General features: G+C 44.6%; 1 protein-coding gene across 1 annotated transcript in view; it reads left to right on the top strand.

Moving 5' to 3' along the window:
* Positions 1-18848, top strand: part of LOC112555872 (PR domain zinc finger protein 16-like) — a 133305-nt gene that overhangs the window by 30782 nt on the left and 83675 nt on the right. The window contains 1 exon segment of the mRNA XM_025224437.1: positions 14583-15019. Within this exon segment, the coding sequence (XP_025080222.1) occupies positions 14583-15019 (437 nt within the window).

Genomic DNA, 18848 nt, shown 5'->3' with positions numbered 1-18848 from the left:
TCCACCCAACCTTCTCATCTGCGCATTCGGCTCACTTTGACCTATCGATACCTGCAATGTTGGTCCGACATGTTTGTCTCCCTTAGATTAACACCGCCACCTCCAAACCCTGGCGGCGGATTGGAACACACTCGCAAAACTCACACCTGGCCTGGTACCTGCTCGTGGGGAATCCGGCCAAATGGCGACGAAGTGAAACGAGAGGTACGCGAGGTTCGTGAAGTAACGAGCTCACCGCCAGGACTTGAGTCGAGTCTCCAGGTGCGTGTGTCAAAGTTTTTTCTGGCGTCACGAGACCTGCAGAAGGTGAGTACGGGGTGGTCATACCCGCTCACATTTACCTGTGCGGTCTTGTCCTCAGACTTCATGCTCTGAGTCATTGGTAGAGTGTTGTGCATTGGTGCTTACTTGATTGACAAATTTAATTTCTGAAAAAAATTGTGTGTATAAACAATAAAACTGACCAGAAAAAGCGGAAAGACACATAAAGACCTACATTTCGAATGATCTATGAAAGTCGTGTCCCTCAATCTTTCTTCTTGTCTTTTTTTTAAATTATTATTTCCCTCGTGTGTCTCATGTTCGCTTAGTTTTTGTGCTCACACCGAGGTTTCTCTCGTACCAAGTGATGCGATACTATTGACCTCCCGTCATGCTTGACTTGCTGATAAGTGACAGCTTGTCTCTTTTGATTTTCTTTGATCTGCCTACGCTTTTGTCCGGGGAGGGATTGGTGGGAGGTGACACCTTTTCGTGGTAAGAACATTGCTCAGATATTCATCCTTTAAAAAAAATCACCAAAGAAATTCCTCGGCCATAACTTCTGGCTCAAAACACAGGCATGGGTCAGAGTGAAAATACAGAAATATCTACCCACCCACGCAAGAACGCATACCTGGAAATACACTCATAGATACGCATGGACGAGAGAGAGAGAGATGGTGGGAGAGGCAGAGCTGTAGGGATGAAGGGAGGAAGAGAGACAGAAGAGAAGAAGTCCTGGTGTTTATGTTTATCTCCTGAATTTCATTAACTGAGCTTCAAGTCATTCAAGGCTTTTAGCTCACCCTCGTTACTGCTTTCATCATTAACTCTATTCCTTCCTCCTCTTTCCCCCGTCCAGTCCTCTGCTCTTCATTGTCGCCCCACATCTCGGTGGCTGTCGTCGCTCTTTCAGCTGCTGCAGCCGCCGTGGCTGGCCTTGTGTTAATGTCTGGGACGTCCCTCAGCACACAAGCCAGTCACGGCCGTCCACTGTAGGCAACTTTTGTCCCTTCCACAGACTGCATTCAATGAATATTTAAATATGCTTCACTGCCGCTCACTTGAAACGAAAGGAGCGGAGTAATAAATGAAGACTGTTTGATTTATTCGTCTTTCATTCCACCTCTCTCTCTTTTGCTCTGAACTTGATGATTAAAGCGAGGAAATCGTCGTGACCGAGAAGACAGTGTTACGAGTGTTTTGCGTGCAGCTGATTGTTGTTTGATTGCTGGTACTTGGCAGGGCTGGGTGCTTGGCCATGATGTCGCCTTAGTTGCTGGCTGGGTGTAAAACACCAAACCTACCCACCCTGAACCCGGTGCTTCACAGCCAGCTCCACCGATTCGTCTGTTTCGTCAACCAATGCATCACTTATCCTTGCACCCCTTACATCGGTAACTGTCCTCGGGGGAATAGTTCCTTTATTGTAGCCTTCCTGCTTATCTTAAAAAAATCCTCCCATGATTTATTACTATTGACTCAGAGACGAGCAACGATAGTCAGAGATCCTTCTCTTTAAAAAAAGATGTAGGAAATGAGGGATGGACGTTCTGCTGATGTGAATATTATTGGTCCCTAGCTACTAGCCGCTGACACCAACGCAACTGAACACTAATCACCATGTTGTGATAAGATTTTCCTTCACTTTGTGTGCCTGTAGGTTCCGGCCCCGACCAGAAATACCTCATTAGGACTCATTAGTCCTCTTCTTGGATTTTACAGAGATGACAGGTGTCAGGCATCTTTGAGGTCCTCACTCTTACTTGTAGCCATTGTGTTCACAACTATGCTCTTGTAGTTGTTACAACACTAGAAACAGTACCTGACATTTAATTTGCTTGTCCTCGTACTCTTTCTACTCCATTGTATCTACCCGTAATTAAACGAGTTTCAGAAAAGAAAAGTTATTTATTTGTCTATTTATTTAGTTATTAGTTTATTTTGAAAACTTTAGAAGTCTCTAGAGTTCTATTACTTGTGAACTGCGCCTGTAGTTTAAAATACAATAACTTGGAAGAATTTTATACAGATTAACAACAAATTATTTTCGTTACCGACGCACGTGCACCCACACACACACTCTCTCTCTGTGAAGACGTTGTGCACGTGAGGTCACGTAGACGAGCGGTCTTGCGAGATTTTTCTTCCAGGATCGTGAGTGCTAGAACACGCGGGGCAATCTTTCATGTTGTAAAAAAAGAAAAAGAAAGAAAAAGAAAAAAGCGCATAAAATTTCGTCTGCCTTTTTTCTTTTTTTTTTTTTTTTGTTCATTTACTCCTAAGAAATTTCTCTCATGAGATCTGAGTCATCAAACTGTAGGATTTTACATCTGGTATTTCTAGATTGCTGCTATCACAATAATAATAATCATCATAATAATCATAATCATAATCATAATCATCATCATCATCATCATCATCATCATCATCATCATCATCATCATCATCAGCTTCATAATACAAAGACTGTAGATCATACTTTGTACCCTCCCTCCTTTCATTTCAATGTCGAGGAAAGGCTTGTGAAGTTTTGAACCATCATGAACTAAATACTCTGTCTCACTTGATGAAATTTATTGACATTTACATCATAATTAAGACATAAACTTTTGACTGCTATGTCACTAATGTGAACGTAGGTTATTTTTTTTTTAAGTGGCTCTGAACAAAAAGATGTTTATGTCAGTACGATGACTTATTGCTGCAAGTCCTCCCATTTACCGAGACAAGCAGCTCTCTTGTTAGTGTTTCATCAATAATTATGCATGTCTCTGGGATGTCCTCAAGTTAATGTGAAATTAAGGGGAATTGAGAAACAACGTAGAAATGGATGCTGGTAAAATGGTGTTTGCCGACAATCTGGAAATCTAGTCATACATTAAAGTTTGCGGTTTGCTATGGCATTTTAATGGCACCTGGTGGAGGCGGTGGTACTGGCGATGGTGGTGGTGGTGTGGTGACGGTGGTGGTTATCCCGCTTAGAGAGATAAGAGGCAAAACATGCCATGTGTTCATAAACGCGGCTGTATCCCCTGTCCACCATCTGATTTATTCCTCATGTTGAGAACCGAACGTGTAATCTGCATTTGCCAACAGCGATGCCAATACGATGTCATGGCTGCCTCTGTTTTGCCTTTTGTTCTGCCAGGGTCGAAGTCAGTCGAGTGTGTGTCATCAGATGTTGGCCCATGTCTCATTTATTGTTACCGAAACCCTGATCAGCAGACGAGTGGAGACTGGGGAAAAAATAGCCAGCGATTTAATTTGTTGGGGATAAAGGAATTAATAGGAGTACGGTGGTGTGACCGAAAACAAAAGACAGAGTAAACAAAGGGACGAAGACAAAACAGTGTTCATAATGTTTGCTTGAAAATAAGCCAGCAAATTGAAGCAGAAATGGGCAGATATGTTCAGAGACAGAGTTCAAGGCTGAATTTGTGGAGCTTTATTTTTATTCCGTCTCGGGTAATGAGCAGGTTATTGCAGAAACCGTTGTCATGCATGATGATGGGGATGCAGTAGGGATGGTCGCAAGCATGCTTTCTAAAAATATCCACACTGTGACCCATCATCATCATCATCATCCATCATCATCATCATCATTCTTATTTTTGTGGGGAGGGGTTAAATATTTGTTGAAAATGTTAGGACAGGTGGAGGTTCCCGCCAAAGAACGCTCGCGAGTTTAGTCTCCGTCGACATCGAGACAAACATTCCATACAGAAAAGTATCCACATGGGAGTCAACATGGTGTACGTGCGGACGAGAGGGCTGAGTCCCCCTCCGTATCCCAAACTCTTGTTTCACGACTGCCCCCTCTGCACACCGCAAAACTTAAACAGTATGTGGCCAGAGAAAACAAGACTTCGCCAAACCCAGGCTCTGGTGGAGGGAACATTCCAGCGGATGAATGAACAGTTCAGGTTGTAGAGACCTCATAAATTTCAAAAAGATATAGGTAAAAGTTGTTCCAGCACCGAAGGAATATTTCCTGTTCCAAAAAGTATTTTGCAAAATTAAAAAACAACAACAAAATATACACAAACAATGAAGCGCCTTAAAGATACATGTTTCAAACAGTAAAAATATACATGTTTAAAATATTTACACTAGTTCAGCAATGACAAGAAGTTCAGATGATAAAACGCTTGAAATTTTTGTGCATCTGAAATATATAAAAGCATATAACATGTGTATGATAAATAAATTACAACAATCACTTCTTTTACATTCGTATCGAGCTCACGGATTACAAGTTGGTATTTGACTAACGACTTTATCGTTGCACCCTTTCTCCCGTCGTTCGCTGGCGAAGTTTCTGGTGGAGGGATTGGGGGAGACTTATTAAAAAAAGGTGTCGCTCGTTCTCCCTTTCTTATCAAAGACGCTTTGAAGACGATTCGCACGGGAGGCAGGTGTTGACCCCTGGCTTTGAAGAGCACGAATACAAGAACTGTAATAAAAAGTGAAAAAAAAGGATGCAGCCATTGGAAAGAAAATCTAGCTTGATTAGCGCCTGACTCATTGATTCAACAGAAATATTTTATAGGGGAGAAGAAGTGTTCTTACAAAACTGTAAGAGGAGCTTTTAAACCTGTGTTGGGCTTTAGGGGCTCTAGTGTGTTCCATCAATGAGTATCGCGAGCTGCCAGGATTTGCAGGTGTCATTTGGAATTGTGCGCTGTAAAAGCGTGTTAAAGATTCACAGGGATTGACGACTACACCCCTCTGGGAGCCGTCCTTTCCCCTCCCCACACCCGACCCAAGTGAGCACTTGAGGAACGATTTCGAGTTCTTTGTACGAGGCGACAGAGGAAAACTACTCCTGATTTTTTTAATTGTTTAAGACATAATTCTTCAGGGAGAGGTCCTGGGTTCGGATCTCGTTTCGGGACACTCTTTGTATGTGACGCTTTCTGCAGGCCCGCCTTTGAGGTTTTTCTCTGTTTCTCTGTGTACTCATCGTTCGTCCCTTCTCACCTTTAAGTGGAAACACTTTCCATCTACAACCAACCAGCCAAGAAATCAGTTTCAGATCGGTCACTGCTGTAAGCCTCCAGCACAAAGATGTATTCGGTGACTGGAGGTGGTGCTAGTGGTGGATAGTGATTACAATTATTTTTTCCTAGAAGGTTTAAAAGAAGATTCACATTAGGTCTGGAGTTGTTAGCCCCTGACCACTAGTAGAAAGCTCTTCTCGGGACAGACCAGGGGACAGTTTCACAATATATTTCTAATTCAAAACACTTTTCAGTCTACATGATATAATCAGTTTTATAAAAACAGAGTGAAGAAAACTTTCAGAACTTATTAAACAAAAATTGATTTTAAATAAAATAAAATTATTAAAGCCAGACTTTCGTTCCCATCAGCATACTTTTTTCAATGAACTTGTACGAAGCATCTAAATGGCATAGAAATAATTTTTGAAAATCGTTTCTATATTTACTTTTTTAGAACGGTTTTAAGTTTTAGAAACATTTCATGCAACTAGCCCCAGAACTGTAAGTACTTGACAAATTTATGGTCCGGTTTGTGGAGTTTGCCCATCCGTCATCCGGTCTGTGGGCGGCCTCAGTGGATAAACTAATAAAATTAATGTCTTATGTCTACTTTGTTACACCTGAGTGGTCAGTATTGTGACACGTGACATGTTTGTGACGTATGCACTAACCCTTTTGTGGACAGAATGACCTTTTGCAAGATCTTTTCCACCTTTTCGTTTTCTGATTTTCTTATAAATATTTACCTACTGAACAGTTCGGAGGTAAGTTGACTGGTTAGTTTACTGGTTGACTGGTTGGTTTGAAAGGTGAATGAGTGGCGGGATGAGCAATGGATTGAACAGTCATTCTCCCCTCCCTGCATATTACCACTAAGGTGCCAAGCACAGGGTGCCATCTGGGAATGAGTTCTTCAGAAAACTCAGTATTTCCATTCGCTGCTTCAGCCTTCGTTGAAGATGCTGTGCGGTGGCTGAGCGAATCACACACTCACCGGTTAGCTGAACGATCAGTCAGCCACAGGTGCTATGGACAGCCGAAAGGATGGAAGGAAGGAAAAGTGTGTGGCACGTTGATTAGTCCAGCTATTAACTACCCAGACACCTCCACTCACCCTGCGCTTTTCCGTTTCCAAAGGGAAATGATTCACAAAACTCGCTATCCACTCCATCTCTTTGGGACTCATTCTTTTTTCATAGAAACGAAAACATTTCTAGTCTTATCTGTAATGAACTCGGGGTCGTTTGAAGTCATAAAAACTACGAAAAGTAAAAGACAGGAAGGAATACGCAAAATGGACAAGTTTTGTTGCAACACTGACATAATGAATCCTCCTCCTCCTCCTCCTTCTCCCATTCCTCTCCTATAGACGATCCCTACCCAACTCCACATAACTCAAACACAAACTTTGTCTGGACTTTAGCATTTCCTCTTTATAAAAAAAATAGATAAGAAATCATCTGATTTTAGAAACAAAAATATTCAACTTCTTTTTTGCCACAACAACAAAGGTTCATAGGAAATCTTGGCGAGCTGGGTCATGGAACTCACACGTCGCTTCAGGGGATCAGGTGAATCCCCGAGGTTTAGAAGCTCGACGAATGTCTGCGGGTGGAGTGTTGAGAGGAAAGAGTTAAATAAAAAAAGTGAGTGTGGCCAGGTCCAGGTCTTGTATGGTTTTACGGCGGTATTTTTGCTGCCACAAAGCACTGCCTACAACATGACATTATTGGCAGTCAAGTGCGCCGACTCCGCGCCCTCGCTGACCTTTCGGTGAACAACATCGTCAAGGTAAGGAAGAGAAAGGACACGAAAGATAATACTGGAAGTGCGAGCCATCTCATGCAGGTAAAAGAAAAAAATGGTTGGCTTTGATAGATGTACGACGGGGCTTTTGGACATCGCAACCTTTCATCGGGACTGAGGCGATCTGGTGACAAAATGCTTGAAGGGTCGGGCTTTTAAGCTGACTCCATTACAGTATCAGCTTTATAGGCAAGTCTGTCTTGTACAGCATTCTCATGGCCTTCTCAAAGCCTTTTGCGCCTTTGCAAGCGAGGCGAGGGGAGTTCTCGGGGAATATAATCCCTATTGATCCCACATGATCTCCCGTGCATGTTTTTAATGAACTTGAGAACGTAGAGTCAACTCAGGTTCTGCCGTTGCCCACGAGGTCACGAAAAATGCAGCAGGGACTTCCAGTGCCCCCCTGTCTGCATGACACAAGCTCGCAGCGAGATGACACGGGAGGGGTTTGAGGTTTGGGAGGGGTTTCGACCTCGGTGCTCCGTGGCAGCAAGAGTTGCGGGCAATTAACAAGATTGCTCTCCCCTTTTTTCTGCCTGGTCTCCTTCCTGTCCATCCGCACCTTCCACGCTCATTGAAGAGGTGACAGGAGGACCGCGCAGCCGGCCAATGACTAGAGAAATTTGTAAAATTGCACCTCCCGCTCCTTGGCAGGCCTCAAATTGATAACACGAGCATGAGGAGCAGGGACCTCTCCCCTTACTTTATTAAAGACCGCTAGCACGGCATGCCTGTCTTGACAGGAAGCGCTGGCGTAGAAACATCGGGAAGAAGTGGCCGAAGGATGGTCTTGCCGCCAAGCCATCTTCCCTTGACTAGGGCTGGCTCCCCGGGGCTGCGCGCGCAGTCAGGTGGAAGGTATAGGCAAATAGAGTGGGCCGGCAATCACAATATTTGGAGCACTGCGTTCAGGTGCATTCCTGGCTATCGTGCTTGTGGTGCTGATGATGTCCCTGGTGTTGGAGTTGCTGCTAGTGCTGGTGATGATGCTGCAGCGACTCATCGGTATCTAAGTCCGTTGTTACGCTGAGGAATTCGTCCAATAATCCCACGTGATTGAGAAAATTAGATGAAGAGCTTGATGAAGACAATTTTTCATGTGGCGGGAACTAGTTTCACTAACCCTGTTGACAAAGAAACTATAGAACAATAATGAAACATCATAATTAATTATGTGTTAATGTCAACAACACATTATAATTGTATATCTAAATTGTATTATGCGTCTATGCGTGCGTATGTTGGGCGTATGTTCATATCACTATGGCAACGATTGGCTCTTCGAATCATCTAATGTGGAACACTTGGTTCTGTACTTGCTTCTGATCCTCACTTGTGATAAAGATGAAGAAGAGGAAGAGCAGGATGATCACTAATGATAATCATCATCGCCACCATCATTTCGACGACTGGTGACGGCGATAACATGTTGATGGCAACGGCCACAGGAGACACGATGGATGAAGACGTCCCCAAGAACGTCTGAGGTTTCACATGATTGTCTCCCTTTTTGTCCAGGCCCAGGCATATTGGCTAATGGATCGGGTCTGCTTTTGTTTCTGTTCTTCCTGCGCTGGAAGCCCCGTCGGTTGTCTTTCAAGGCAAGCACCGTTAGGAATACGGTGTATTTATGGTCTATCGGCGCCCAGAAAGATTAAACAATGGCTTTGATTTATGACTAAGATTAGGTGCCGATGTTTCGTCATCTCGGTCCTTTATTTGATGTCCAAGGCACTCTATTGTGCTTCCTCGTTCGTTTGCAACGCTGATTGGAGCGTATGATAGATGAAGCTCTGGCGCATGTCCCTGAACATTCGATAGCGAACACTGATTACTGTATTATTGCGCCTGCCGCAAAAAGACGCTTTTATCTTGTACCTGCAGCTTTATGAGAGCTTTAAAGGTGTGTGCTGTCACAGACTGTTGCCTCGGCAAATGTGGAGGGTGAAAACCACCGCGACTTTGGTGGTGTACAGGTCGTCTCTCCAGGGAAGAGCAATTTGTCGCATTCGTTTGTCTTTTGAAGCCACAACAATTGTTTACCCTATAATTTGTTTGTTTGTTTGGTCTTTTTTGCATTCGGTGGTTACGGAATCTCAGCCATGCAGCTTCGCTGTAGGTCCACATCCAAGCTGTTGCCAACGGCTAGAACGTTAAGCCCTCAGGACATTCTTCCGTCATTCAAGGAACGCTGTTAATGTTCTGCTGATATTGCCATCGACGACAGCTTGGAAAGAATTGGCATGAAATCTCGAGAAAACAATGTGCTTTGTTCAGAACTTTGCTAATGGGGTGAAGGCATAAGCAGGCGTCAATCTCTCTTTCACCAAACAGCTGAATTCTTTCACGCAACCAAAGCAAAGACTTTGGAGTCCATTGTGCAGCGAAATAAGCAAGAATATGCAAGCCACTGTGTATACACAGGGATTACATGGTTGACAGTAAGGGCCGTGAATTCTAGATGGTTCGCCGTCTCTAAACCCTTTACGTTCTGTGATAAATTAGTTGCATGGTTCTGCAGGGGGGAAGGTTTCCTTCCACAGAACCTACAAGCCTTAAATTAGTGACAGTTTGATCGACAGTCGAGTTCACTGTAACCAACATCTTCATCTATAAAATGGCCTGAAATCGAAAATTTTAGGAACTAAACCCATGGACTTCTCCATGAGAGAGAGGCATTGGGAGATCGTCTAATTGCAAATAGGAGGAACCACGAAAGTCACTATAATTATAACCCCTCGGTTCTCGTCTTGGTTCATTGACCAGAGAGAGCTCCTGGGACTGTGAATAAGGACGGCAACCTCGGTGACAGCCAGAAATTTCCCGTAGTGCACTGGTCAGGTGAAGTTAATTAGCATATACACATAGGGAATGGAGATAGACTACCAAAACTAAATTGCGGAGATGTGTATGATCGCTATTATACTTCCTCCTCCTCCTCCTCCTCCTCCTCCTCATCTTCTTCCTCCTCTCTCCTCCTCCTGTAGTCATCATCGTCGCTGTCGGAACCGAGGAAGAATAAAGCTTTGTACATGGAGGGGTTTTGACACAGCCATGGGTCACGGGTGCGAGTCTCTTCACGAGAGAAAAAAGATTGAGCTGACACTTTTTTCCTTTTAAATTGTGTTTTGCTTGGTTTTGTTTTGGTTGGCTTCATGGGAAGGACCTCCACCTGCGGAGGACCGTTAAGAGAAGGATTAAGAGTGAGTGAGTGAATTTACGCAGGAAGGAAGGGTTAAGATGAGTTAAGATAAGTACAGGTAACAGGGAGGTTTCAACAATGCCCAAAACTTACAGGAGCATATTTAATACCAAAGCTCAGAGAAGTAATCCTCCTTTATCTGGACTCACTATATGTGAAAGTTAAATATATAATATGTAATGGGAATTCTTTATTATGAGATAAGAATAGGAATTGTCATTATTGGTTGTTATTTTGCATCACGTGTGCTTGTGAATATAAAACTATTTCTTGAAAGAAAGAGAAGGGGTTGTAGCTGCTTGTCTGTGCTGTCATCACCTGAACGGTGGCATTATCTAGATCCCCCTCTCCGTTACCCGATGTTTGTCTGCGATGGAAAACGCAAATAAATTGCGATGTCCTCCGCTGGTGACACCACTGTCATTTTACGAGTGCCTGAGAAAAACAACACCCCATTGCTAATGTGGTCTGGTGCTCAGAGGGAGGAGGGTTCAGTGACGATGTTGACAACAACACATGCAAATAAACAGCAGAGACACTGTTGTAGAGTTGTTGTCTCATGGCCTTGATGTGGATGAACTGGAATAGCAAGGAATGAGATATGACTTTATGGTCGTTTCATCATTTCTTAAGATAAATAACTGGCTTGCGAACATAGAAAGAGTGGACTGGTCGTTCCATGCATGAAATACTTACCTCCACTCAAGACAGACCTAAGAGGCGATAATGAGTCTATACAGCAGCCCCCCCCCCCTCTTCCCTCGAGAACCAGTACCTGCGGATCAACCTGTTTCTAAACTGTCAAGGGACGATTGAATGAACACACACACACACCAGAGAGAGATAGAGAGAAAGAAAGAGCAGTACTTCCAATACGAAACCGTTTTTTATTCAGGGTGGGCGAGTTTGTAGAATCTAAACGGGTAGGAGAAATTAATAGCCTCCATCGCTAGCTGTCTCTTGAGACTGTGTGTTGTACTTGAAAACTAAAACCCTTTACCGACATTTTTTGAGCCGACTGACTGCTGCCGCCTGTGGCTGTGTTGTGGGTTGCATGACGGCAGCTGTGCAGCAGAATACGCAACCGCACGCCTACCGCAAACCTCGGGGGACTGGCATGCGCAGACCACTCTGTGAGTCGGTTGCGGGGTGGAAGGGGTTTGGGTGGGGTGGGGAAGCAGGGAGACAGGCTCCGAACATCAGACCTTGGAAGGCGAGTAATAGAGGCAAATTGCTGTGTCATGTTGCCGAGCCGGCCGCTCTAAAGAGACAGGAACTGTGCTTTTCTTCTTCCGGGTAATTTACGGAAGATGTTGTGTCGTCACTGCATCCCGACGGAAAGGGAGATAATTGCCCGATGATGGCGTTCCGTGGTGGATCAGTCGTGCTTGTAGTGTTGTGGTCGCCGGCGCTTGACTCGCAGGTTTGAAGTGAGGGTGGCTGTTAATGGCAGAAGAACAACGGCGCTTGCATCGCTTCAGGGGCAGGTTACTCGAGACGAAGTACTTTGGGACGCTGGGGGTAGGGGAGGTAATGACTACAAACAATGGTAGTGAGTGGTGAGTCAATGGTGCGTAGCATCAGTAGTGCTGGGTGGTTGGCGAATTAAAAGGTGGAAGAGGGTTAACTGTCGATGGATAGAGGAGGACCAGTGACGATGAGTGGTTTATGAGATGAATGACTTGGTAGCAGTGAAATGTCGGATTATGTCACTTCTTCACTTTTGGAGTTGTTGTCGTCTGTTTTCTCTTTTCATTAATGCATTGGGATAGTAAAGAAAACGAGGAAGTCTATAAATTATATACTACTGTGATTCTTTGTATTCTGTGTGTCAGATAATTTAATTTTAGCAAGCTTCGTATGTAATGTACTTATTTTTTAATTTTTTTTAAACTTTATTATTTATGGAATTTATTTCTTTCTTTACATTTTTCTTTATTTTCTTTCTTTCTTTCAGAATTAAATATAAATATAGCAGAGTTTTAGTAAGACAACAATTGCTATCTCTTTGGGTTTTATAATTTTACTTTTCTCTTGTTTATTTTTATTTTTAAAGTGCTTAAGCCTTTTGAGGGATAACAAGACCACAACAAAAATGCACAGTTGATCTTCTCCCCAAAATCTCTTTGTGTACCCGTTTCTCCCATTTGTTTCACAATGTATCAGTCTCTCATCTTCGTGCCATAGCTTCAAATAAAATATGGCCGATGGTGAAGAAAGAAAATTGTTATGTGTGAACTTGTCTTTGTAAACTTTTATTCTGTAGGCACAATAGAAGAGACGAAAGAATCTTAATAGAGTTTAAAATAAAATATCAGGTAAACAAAGTGATCATCGATCATTTAAAGAACTAGTGGAGTGTATTGTTTATAATATTCGGGTAAATTTCAGAGCTAGATACTATTTCCCGCAAAGTCAGAGTTAACACCTCACCCTTGTTCTGGAGATACATGCCTACAAAGATCGTCAAGGGCACAGGTCAACCTTACAGACGTCATGATAGTGCATGGATATGCTTCTGGTGTGAAGGACTCAGCCAATGGGAGAGCTGAGAACATAGACACTTCGTGACGTCACCATTTCTGTGCATGGTGATCTTTATAAGCTGATATCTCCGAGATCAAAGAAGGGTATTCATCCATAACTGGGTAAGCCTGGTATCCCGCAGAGAGCTTTACCCAAACATTACAAACAATGCACTCCACTAGTCCTTTAACTGCGTAACGACCACATGAGATGGTTTCTCTTCTTCTTCCACTTCAGCGCCTCTGTCTGCAAAAATAAAAGTAACAAATAAAATCTGGTGCAGCTTGCACGTTTCAGATGACAGATAAAAACTTTGACAAATTTCTGAAAACATTAGTCCGACACCTCGATCCCAACCCCCACATCTCCTCCATCTCGATTCCCTTTGCCCTTTCTAGCTGCATTATCAATCGTCTTCATTTTCCCCCCGAAATATGATTCCTTTCTTTTCTTTCTGCTCCTTACCCTCCCTTTTCCTTTCACCTTCCACCCCTTCTTCTCAATGTCTTCCAGCTCCAGGTGTGGCGTTCAAGAGCGTGCATCTTGTTTTTAATCGCGCGCTGCACATCCGTTCTTGGAGCGTCATCGTTGCCTTAATCTTGCGGGTGGCTTAGCTTGGCCTCGACATCCGATCCCTCACTTGCTGTCTCTTTGTCAGCCACCCTTCTTCATCCACCCTTCCACCCAGCCCTGGGTGCGCGGCGCTGAGCTGACAATCTGAACAAAGCGGGGCAAGCTGTCTGACAAAAGTTAGGCAGCCGTTAGCACTTCTGAACTAAAAAACAAAACTGATAATGATAATTAAGAAAGGGAGATAAAGATGCAGTTATCAGCCGTAAATGTCAGCTACTCAAACAGCATGACCGTCGTTACCTCAAATCTGAAAAGTCCGTTCAACAGCCCTCTAGCTGGCGAGAGCTCACCCCGCAACTCACTGTTTTAGCTGCTTGAAACAGCTGCACGTGGCATCCTATTGACAATAGATGACAGACGAATCAAAAAAGAGACGATGAGAGGGAGAAGAGGGAGGGGTGAGGACGGAGTGGGATATCAAAAATCTGAAATTGTTACCCGCCAGTCCATCTGCCCAGTCCCCCGTCCTCCCAATCCCTTCCTCGTCTCTCTTGTCTTCGCGTTGCACCTCGAGGGAGAAGGTAGACAATGGATGGTTGGAGTTGGGTGACTGGAAGGGGAGGGGGGATGACAAGGTCGCGCGAGGTCACTGATCGTCAATGACGGAGAGACTACCCCTCAGCCGCCACCTGGCGCGTGGCAGGGTGGAGAGATAATGGGAGGTAGGAGGGACAAAATACATCTCCCTTGCTGAACACTGTGCGTCGAGACTGGGTACGTGCTGTGTGACTAGTGAAGATGGCATTCGGGTGGGCGGTTATTGAGCGTGCAATACAAGCAACAATTGAAGAGCAGGCGTTAAGAAGACGGGATAAGAGAGCAGATTACAGAATAAAGAGTACACAATAAATAGAACATATCTCTTGAAGGGAGATATTTAAGAAAATAGTGAGTTCAATAATACTGATTATAATTAGATATTATTTGTTATCATCATAATTTTATCGATGTATTTATATTAAAAATTATTGACATGTTATATAAAAATCAACAACAGCAGCAACAACAAAGACGGATGAAAGCAGTTACTGTTTCTCTATCAAAAAGTCGTCCAGACCTTACAGTCCCCTCTATTTTTTTTAAAGGAGCATACAAATGAGAAATGGATTTTCAACGCCTAACATCTGCCGTGTCTTTTCTTCTAATAGATGACAAGGAGATGCTCAGTGTAGTCCCTCGCAGAGGAGCAGAAGGACATGATCCCGGCAGTCCAGAAGGTCCACACTCTACAGTGAGGCCGACATTCTCAGTGTCCGACCGTCCGGACAGCTACTTGCTGCCTCCAGCATCGGGCTGCCTGTCACCTTCGCTGTCCACAGGATCGTCTTCAGAGATCCCTGGTGTCCTGCAGGACACACCTCACGAACGAGAGGCAGAACCTCTGTCCTTGGCCATGAAGGCCGAGCATCCACTGACCCACGAACTGCAGGATGTTGATGTCCCTGACGACTTCGAGATTCGTGAATCCTACGTCTACCCGGGTGTGGGCGTTTGGAGCAGGATTCACCTACCCCAAGGGCACAAGGTGGGGCCATTCAAAGGCGTCTTGAAGAGTGCTGTGGAGGATGCATCTTGCGCCTGGGAGGTAGGTACCCGGATTTGCCCCCTTACGCTGTTTTCACTGAATGCTTTCTCCTAGCCAACAAGATTCAAACAGCAAGGCATAAGACGGTAAGAATTACAATGCAGGGTTCTGGCTATTGACTTGGAAAAAGTTTTTGCTTTATTTTCTTCATCACACAATGATTTGAAAGTTTTATTTGTACGTGCAAATGTTTAAGGTAAGGAGAAACAATCCTATTGCCTAGTAGCAGAGAAGGAAGGAGTAGTAAACAAAGATGGTTCACTATATCTAAGGCGCAGCGAGTAGAAGGCATAACACCGTGTCCTCTAAAAACCAAACAAACAAATGAGCTAAAGCGATGCCGATCTGGTAAACTCTGTGAGTTTCACGCACTAAATAGTTCACAAAATAGGGCTGTCGTTCCTAAGGGGAGGAACAAAGGAGGATAGTGCTGCCTGAGACACAGAAGTGACAGCTAGATAATTGATAGCACCCTTAATAAGAAGATGCAATCTCTTCATTCATTGATTCCTGCTCTGATATTAGGACCGTCACAATATACGCACAGCGGGCTTTAATCATCAACAGACAGTGCGGAATCAAAAGCGGATGTCCAATATTAATTATAGTGAAATAAATCGTGCAACAGTCAGATATCACACACACACATACTCACACATACACACGTGAGCACGAGCTTGTATCCAGGATGGGTCATAAATAGGTGTGACCGTGGATCAGTATTGTGTGACTATTTTTACAGACCTACCTGAAGCAATTATATATCATGTCTCGTTGGATAAGTGAGCAACATGTCGATTATCTTATTCCACAGCTTTACAAATCTATCACAATTAGTGGTCTTCCTTTCTTCTTTCCTTCTTTCCCACGCTAATCCTTTCCACCACCCACCATCCAGCCTCATTATGTCAGTGACAGGCCAAGTGTCGCTTGGAATAACACAAGTGTACTATAGGTCAGAGGTCAGGGGTGTTGGTGAAAGGTGTTAATTCCGCCATTCGCGGGTTCTTCCGTGGGGTTGGTGCTGACAGTCGGGTGTTGGGCAACACCTGCGAGAGCCACAGGTCGTGGTGACTACACCACCTTTACCTGTCAACAATATTTACTGTGTGTACTTGTTCCGCCTCACTGCGCACGGTCGGGGCAAAGAGGAGATAAACTTAGCTCAACGAAGATCCTGATGGGAAGGGAATGCAAAATATGCCGCCTACAGTGTCGTAAGCCTTATTTATAACTTCTGAGAGACAGACGAAAGAAAAAAAGAGAATGCAACAAAAATGCTGTTTGTTTGTTTATCTTGTACAGTGTCTTCAGGTCATTTTTACTTGCTGCATTTTCTGCTTCATCTGCCAGTTTCTCTATGTGATATCTTTTGTCGGTTCTTGTCATCCTCTTTACCTCTTTGTTCAGTTTTGCATATCTTTGTCTGTGTTGTTCCTTCAGGCGTTCAGATCTGGTGCTGTTGATTCTTTGTTTGACTGACTTTCTCTCTTCTATCTTCTTCCATGTCTCTTCTCTGATCCACTGTTCTTTCTTTTTCCGTTGGAAGCCCAGTATTTTCTCTCCTGATTCCTGTAAGACTCGATTGAAGTCGTCTAAGGTCATCTCTTGTTGGTCTCCTAGTGCCTGGAACCTGTTCTTTACTTCCATAGCAAAGGCCCTTTCGGTGGCTGGATTTTTCAGTTTGCCGGAGTCCACTCTCTGCTGACATGCCTGTTTTCCTCGTGATCGACGTAGCTTCAGGGAAACTGTGGCTATCACAAGAGTGTGGTCACTGGCAATGTCTGCTCCTCTGTAGGCTCTAACATCTTGAAGTGAGCTCCTCCATTTTCGGTTGATGATGACATGGTCTATCTGGTTCTTTGTGATCCATCTGGTGATGTCCATGTTGCCTTGTGGATGTCTTTGTGTGGGAAGAGTGTGCCTCAATCAGTAGGTTGTTTCTTCACAAAAGTCTGCCAGTCTCTCTCCGTTGTCATTGATGCTTCCGATTCCATGTTTGCCCATGACATGCTCCCTGCAGGTGTTGTCACTTCCCACCTTGGCATTGAGATCGCCGATGATGAGCAACATGTCGTGGGCTGGAACGCTTTCTGAGGCTGCCTGGAGCTGATCGTAAAAAGCATCCTTGTCTTCTGCCTCAGAGTCATTTGTTGGTGCATAGCAGGCTAGCACTGCCAGCTTGGTGTACTTGGAATGGAATCTTGCTCTCAAAAGCCTGGGTCCATAAGGCTTCCATTCCAGCAGTGCCTTTTCCGTTTTCTTGTTGAGGAGTAGAGCTACTCCTTCAGAGTGCTGAGCGTCTGATCTTCCTGAGAACAAGATGGTATGTCCTGACAGCTAAACAACGGGTTTAAGAACAGTGATGTGCCAGTGAAAGACGTGAACGGTAATGTCGTCGAGGGAGAGGCAGGAAAACTACAGCGCTGGAGGGAGCATTTTGAGTCAGTTCTGAACAGACCAGATCCCCCTCAGCTTGCAGACATCCAGCCAGCAGCTATAGACCTTGACATCTGCACAGACCCACCAAGCCTGGAAGAAGTGACAGCAGCAGTCAAGACAATGAAGAGCGGCAAAGCACCAGGGGCAGATGGAATAACAGCAGAGATGTTGAAAGCAGACGTGAATGTGACAGCTCCCAAGCTGACTGAAATCTTCAGGCAAATTTGGGAATCAGGGCAGGTCCCTGTTGCGTGGAAGACAGGGCTCATCTTCAAGTTACCCAAGAAAGGAGATCTTGGAGACTGCAATAATTGGAGGGGCATAACACTTCTTTCCCTCACCAGCAAGGTCTTCAGCAAGATTGTTTTGTCAAGACTGACGGCAACTCTTGAGAAAGACCTCCGACCACAGCAAGCAGGATTTCGCCCTGGGCGATCCTGCTCCGAACACATCTTCATTCTGCGACAGATTCTGGAGCAGAGCAACGAATGGAACACACCGCTGTACATCAATTTCATGGACCTGGAGAAGGCTTTTGACAGCATCCACCGCGAGTCCTTATGGAAGATCCTGAGGCATTACGGAGTCCTGCAAAACTTGTTCAGGTCATTGCAATGCTGTACAGCGATTTCAAATCCAGGTTGTCTGTGACACGGAGCTCACAGACCCCTTCAACGTCAGTACCGGGGTGAAGCAGGGCTGCATTCTGTCGCCGTTCCTCTTCATCCTGGCCATGGACTGGATCATGAAGACTTCCACCGACAGCGAGAGGAGAGGGCTCAGATGGACCATGACTATGACAGCAACAACAGCACTGGAAGACTTGGACTTTGCTGATGACATTGCCCTGCTGTCACACCGCCACCAAGACATGCAGGAAAAAACAAAGGCCTTCTCAGAAACAGCTGGAAACCTTGGCTTGAAGGTCAGCACAAAAAAGACTAACAGTATGAGAGTGAACGCCAGAGTCAAGACAGCATCAAACTAAATGGAGAAGAGATTGAGGAAGTTGACAGTTTCACCTATCTTGGGTCCAAAATGTCAAACACTGGGGATGCGGAGGTGGAGATTCGAGCCCGACTGGCGAAAGCCAGTCAGGCCTTTGCCTCACTCAGGAGCACATGGAAGGCTAAAAACATCAGCCAGAAGATCAAGCTGAGAATCTTCAAGTCAAATGTGATCAGCACCCTCCTTTACGGATCAGAATCTTGGAAGATGACCAAAACCATCAGTAACAAGCTTGACGTCTTCCAAAACAGATGCCTCAGGCGCATACTTAACATCTTTTGGCCAAACACCATCACCAACGAAGAACTCCACCGAAGAAGTGAAACCGAGTCCATCACCACGCAGGTTCAACGAAGGCGTTGGCGATGGATTGGACATG

Source organism: Pomacea canaliculata, linkage group LG2, assembly GCF_003073045.1.
Source record: "Pomacea canaliculata isolate SZHN2017 linkage group LG2, ASM307304v1, whole genome shotgun sequence".
Taxonomy (NCBI): Eukaryota; Metazoa; Mollusca; class Gastropoda; order Architaenioglossa; family Ampullariidae; genus Pomacea; species Pomacea canaliculata.
This window is presented reverse-complemented; position numbering and strand designations above follow the sequence as displayed.